General features: G+C 43.8%; 1 protein-coding gene across 1 annotated transcript in view; it reads left to right on the top strand.

Annotated features, from left to right (window-relative positions):
- Window positions 1-6,000, top strand: part of mpped1 (metallophosphoesterase domain containing 1) — a 48,300-nt gene that overhangs the window by 40,808 nt on the left and 1,492 nt on the right. The window contains exons 6-7 of the mRNA XM_062518243.1: window positions 954-1,069; window positions 5,250-5,363. Of these exons, the coding sequence (XP_062374227.1) occupies window positions 954-1,069; window positions 5,250-5,363 (230 nt within the window). The remainder of the gene's footprint in view (window positions 1-953; window positions 1,070-5,249; window positions 5,364-6,000) is intronic.

Here is a 6,000-nt window from a genome sequence, read left to right as displayed (position 1 = left end):
ACACACACACACACACACACAAGCCCAACATGGCCGTGGAAGATGGATCTGGGGACAGATTGTTAGTGACATGTTAATTTCTACACCGTCACTCAAGCTTGGTGCATCCGCAATCAAAGTGATGGGACACAAGCACAGCTATCAACTCTACCCCCCCTCTTTTCTCTCTCTCCATCTCTCTCTCTCTCCTCCTTTCCTTCTATCTATCTGCCTGTCTCTCTCTCTGTCTGTCTGCCTCTCTCTCTCTCTTTCTCTCTGTCTCTTCAACATGCTCTCCCTATCTCTCCCTTCCTATGTTCCTCTCTTCCCTTTCAATCTGGAATGTTCTGAGAGCCGTGACGTGCAGACATGGTCTTGATCAAAGAGACAGCTGGTTTTAGCATTGCAGTTTCATCACTTATGCAGATGTTTACTTATTCATTTATGTTACCTGGAGGCTTTTTGTGTGTGTGTGTGTGTGTTATCTTAGCTGAGGTGTTGTCAAGAACCTCAAAGTCTGTGACTTTTTGGCGTTCTCGTTCCCTCTAATGCATACATACAACACACTGTCAGTGACACACACACACACACACAAACACACTCACACACACACACACACACACACACACACACACACACACACACATACACACACACACATATATACACACACGCATGCATGCATGCACATATTCGGAAGTGTCAGATTACGCTCCATGGGGTGTTTCCTAATCTGGGTGCGGAGGATTAAGATTACTGAGCAAGAGATCAGAGCACCACGGGGGGGCAGTGATGAAGATGATGGTGAAGATGATGGTCATGGTTGTCAGGCTGTGTCTAGAGCACTAACTATTTAATAACTAACACTGATGTCTCTGCTCTTTCTTTTGGTGTGTGTGTGTGTGTATGTATCGGTACGCTGTTGTATGTTTTGTGTGTGTGTGTGTGTGTGTGTGTGTGTGTGTGTGAGCCAGGCAGCCGTGGTATTACGGATGGGGTTTTAATCTCCCGAGGGGACAGGCGCTGCTGGACAAATGGAACCAGATCCCAGACAACACAGACATCCTAGTGACACACTGCCCTCCTCTGGGTAAGTAACAGACACACACACACCACACACACACACATGTACAAATACATGCGCACACACACAGACACACACACACAAACCACACACGCACGCACGCGTGCGCGCGCGCGCGCACACACACACACACACACACACACACACACACACACACACACACACACACACACACACACACACACACACACACACACACAGACATCACACTCATTCAACCAGGAACATCATATTATTAACCAAACTAGAACTAGAAACCAGAACTATGTTCAAATGTTTTACTGGTAAACAGGCTTACACACAGAACTCCAATCGGCCAGCCATCAAACCACCAGCGCTTGCCTCTTATATTATATATATATATATATATTATATATGTCTTACATGTCAGTTTGTTGGCATTTGAAGTGTCTGTTTGTAAAGGTGTTTTATACACGCCACTGTGGATGTGGGTACCCTTGAGTATTATGTAAACAATACCATATGTATTTGTGAGTCTCTGAGCACGTCTCTGTGTTTGTGCTTGTATGCCATTGTGTGTGCATTTGTATGTATGCCATTGTGTGTGTGTGTGTGTGTGTGTGTGTGTGTGTGTCGCTGTGAGAGTCTGGCAGATGGAGTTTCTACACCAGGCTGCTAATGCGTGCAGCCTGGAGACGCTGTTCGCAGTGCGGCAAATCCCGCCGCTTCCTCACCACGCCATAAAACACAAACACACACTCTCTCTGACACACACGCACACACGCACGCACACAGAACCGTGGCGGCACACGCTTATTTGCACCTTGAGGAAGTTGCTGTGAGAAACCAGATGCTTCCATCGTCCCCACAACACTGGGCTGTATATTTGCAACTCATGTTGTCTGGATGCGTTTGTGTGAGTGTGAGTGTGTGTGTGTGTGTGAATGTTTGTGTGTTTGTGCGCTCTTAAAAAATAAGAGTGATGAGCTCAGATAGTGTGTGTGTATGTGTATGTGTATGTGTGTGTGTGTGTTTTATTTGTGTTTTATAGGAACGTCAGTGGGGTTTTTTGTGGACTCAGCAAAATCCTCCATTCATAGGGCCAGTAAATCAGTCTCCATCTCTCTCTCTCTCTCTCTCTCTCTCTCTCTCTCTGTCTACTTGACTCTCTTACCCTCTCATTCTCTCTCTCTTTTCCATTCTCTCTCTCTCTTTCCTTCTACTCTGTCTGCCTCGTTTTGTCTTTTTTCTCTTCTCCTCGTTTTTCCTGTCTTTTTTTTCTTTTCTCTGATTTATCTTTCCTCTCAGTGGGGGGTGTGTGCTTGATGTGTGCGCTGCAATGCAGACTGTTTTCTGTGTTGGATTTACATTCTTATTCAGTCTTTCTCCTCTCTCTCTCTCTCTCTCTGTGTGTGTGTGTGTGTGTGTGTGTGTGTGAGAGAGAGAGAGAGAGAGAGTGTGTTTGTGTGTGTGTGTGTGTGTGTGTTCATCAATACATCATAGAGTGCATAAGCTTGTGTCAGTCTCACCATACACTGCTGTGGAAAAAAATAGATACCACTGCACATTTTTCTGATGTCTTCCTATGGTTGCTGAGTGACATTTGAATAAGTTGACGGTTATATTCAGAATTTGCAGTGGTCCCTGAATTTTCAATATGATTTGAATGCCACTCAGCAACTGTAGGATGACATCAGAAAAATGTGCAGTGGTCTCTTGATTTTCTCCAGAGCTGTACAGTGGGGGAAATAAGTATTGAACATTTTTTTTCAGTAAGTATACTTCCAGCGAGGCTATTTGCGTAAAAGTTTCATCAGACATTAGTATTCACTCAGGTAATCCCACATATAAAAAATCCAAACATTAACATCCTTAAGTACAGTTTTGAACACTCTAAGAAAAAGACAGGGAAGAGCAAGGAACAAGCTGGAATCTTTAAGTAGTCAGAGAGTAATTATCCTTCGTATCTGTGCATTAATGTAACATTAATATAAGCTGGGTTAGTACGCATTGGTGGGCTATAAAAAGGTTTTCTGTTACCAAGGTGTCACAGAAGAAACATTTTATGATGAGCAAAAGCAAAGAGACATTTGCAACCTTTTTATTGCAAAACATATCAATGGAACTGGTTACAGATGCATTTCAAACCTTCAGTCTCTAATGGTAAGCAGCACTAGCCCAGAAATCTAGACGCCCCCAGTTGCAGCAAATCTACTTTGCTGCCATGGTAGTCTAGCAACTCTCTGTTTGACTTGGGAGCTGGGCTTTGGCAGCAATCACCGAACCAATCATATCGTATATAGTCGGTGGGCGGGCTCAGCATAATGATGACTGAGATGCGTCCAGAAGTTGCGACCGTTAAGCGTCCTGCTACTTGAAAACAAGAAGAAGATTCGTTTAGCGCTATCCTATTGCATGGAGAGGGAATTTGGAAGACAACCGTTTATCCCACCCCTCCGATTGAGCCCTGCTATGGTGAGTTTCTAGACCCTACATCTTGATATTGGTTGAGCTCGCTAGGCTAAGCAGCACTAGAGCCATTATCTGCAAGTGGAAGAAACATCACTGCATCATCAAGCGTCCATGCACAGGATCTGCTTGCAAGATTTCTGACCAGGAAGTCAGAAGGATAATCGGAAGAGGTAGCCCAAGAGCCAAGGACCATTCGGAGAAAGCTCCAGAAAGCCTTGAAGGCAGCAGGTCAATTGTTACAGAGCAAATCATACATGTAGATACTGCACTCCATCGCCATGGCCTCTATAGACGCTCACTCCACACAACTGCTTTACTGAAGAAAAACATATCATACCTTGTTTAAAGTTTGCTACACAACATTTGGACACGCCTAATGAAATACTGAGAGAATGAAGTCTGGTCAGGTGAGAGCAACATTGAACTTATTGTATGTATTGTACATCACCCTCGAAAATACCACACCAACAGTGAGGTGTGGAGGTACAGTATGAGGCATCATGGTGTGGGGCTGTTTTTCATCTGGTACTGGCAGACCTCATACAATTGAAGGTATGATGAATGGAGTAATTTATGTCATTACATTACATTACATTACATTACATTTAGCAAGACACTTTTTTTTATCCAAAGTGACTTACATAAGTAAACTATATTACAAGGGATTACACTGTCATTACAGTACATTGTCCCCGGAGCAACTTGGGTAAGAGCCCTGCTCAAGGGCACAACAGTGGAACCCCGGGAATTAAACTGACAACTTTCAGGTTACTGTACGCTAGCCCAGCTCCTTAACCACTACACTACCACCACCCCACCACCACTGCCATCCACCAGCATGAGGAGGAGGAGGAGGCACAGCTACAGGACATTCCAGCAGGATAACAATCCGAAGCATACAGCAAACAAAACTCTCAAATGGTTTCAGAGAAAGGAATTCAAGGCCCTGAACGATCGGATTGAACTGATCCAACTGAGTTCTGGAAGGAACTAAATATCTGAATACTGGGATCCCTGAATTCTTTAAAGGCTATCTGTTAAGAGGAACGGGCCAAAATCACACCTGAATACTGCGACTGATTAATTTCATCATACTTGAAGCTGTCATCACGAACAAAATCTTTAAGATATATTTAAGACATTTTAGTAGGCGCGTTCAATACGTTTTCCTGTGTCATTCCTCTTTATTACACAATAACTCTACTGATGGACTTTAATGTTTGGATTTTTTTTATAAATATGTGTGGATTACCTTTTAAAAATTACTTTTTCAATACTTATTTGCCCCGCTGTAAATATGTTTTCCTTTATTTATTCTTGAAACAATATCTGTGTTGGTGAGCGCTTATTCAGACTGTTTATTTGCGAGATGTGACGTGTCCATCCAAGTCTGTATCTAAACAGTCTGTTAACTTGTCTGTGTACATGCAAACATTATACAAAGTCGGAATAGACCAATGAATGTGTGTATGTGCATGTGTGTGAGGGCACAGATGTTGTGTCTGTGTAAACCAGTGAATGTATGTGTGTGTGTGTGTGTGTGTGTGTGTGTGTGTGTGTGTGTGTGTGTGTGTGTGTGTGTGTGTGTGTGTGTGTGTGTGTGTGTGTTAATTTCTCTGTGTGTGAGTGTGTTCATTTCTGTGTGTGTGTGTATGTGTGTGTGTGTGTGTGTGTGTTAATTTCTGTGTGTGTGTGTGTGTGTGTGTGTGTATGAATGTTGTGTAACATGTGCCTGTGGCCTGTTGTCCCCCAGGCTTCCTGGACTGGGTCCCCAGGAAGATGCAGCGTGTGGGGTGTGTGGAGCTGCTCAACACGGTGCAGAGGAGAGTCCAGCCCAAAACACACGTCTTCGGGCACATCCACGAGGGTAACGCTCACACACTCTCACACACACACACACACACACACACACACACACACACACACACACACACACACTATTTACACATGCTTGGACACATCCACGAGGTTAATGCTCACATACACACATCAGAAATAGCACACGCACACACACACACACACACGCGCTATTTACACATGCTTGGACACATCCAGGAAGGTAATGCTCACATACACACACAGCAATTACACACATCAAAAATCTCACACACACGCACACACACACATCTTTGGACCCATCCACAAGGTTAATGCTTTTCTATGGTCTTTATAGTCAGATTTGACTGCTTGTATTGGGGTTTATTTAGCCACATCTCAATGGAGGAACTACCTGAGGTCAGCATAGTCCAATGCCAAATAAGGTTTGAAAAACCATAGCAAAGACTTTCTAAAATGGGAACTGAGGAGGCATCACATTAAACTCACTGACCTTGAAGCAACTTCAGCTGAAGAAATTGTATTTTGACATACACGTACAGATATGAGAGCGTGAATATGAAATGTGTGTGTGTGTGTGTGTGTGTGTGTGTGTGTGTGTGTGTGTGTGTGTGTGTGTGTGTGTGTGTGTGTGTGTGTGTGTGTGTGTGTGTTTGAGTGTGTGTGGT

Source organism: Sardina pilchardus, chromosome 17, assembly GCF_963854185.1.
Source record: "Sardina pilchardus chromosome 17, fSarPil1.1, whole genome shotgun sequence".
NCBI classification, from domain to species: Eukaryota; Metazoa; Chordata; class Actinopteri; order Clupeiformes; family Clupeidae; genus Sardina; species Sardina pilchardus.
Note: the sequence above shows the minus strand (reverse complement) of the source record. Positions and strands in the feature narration are given on the sequence as shown.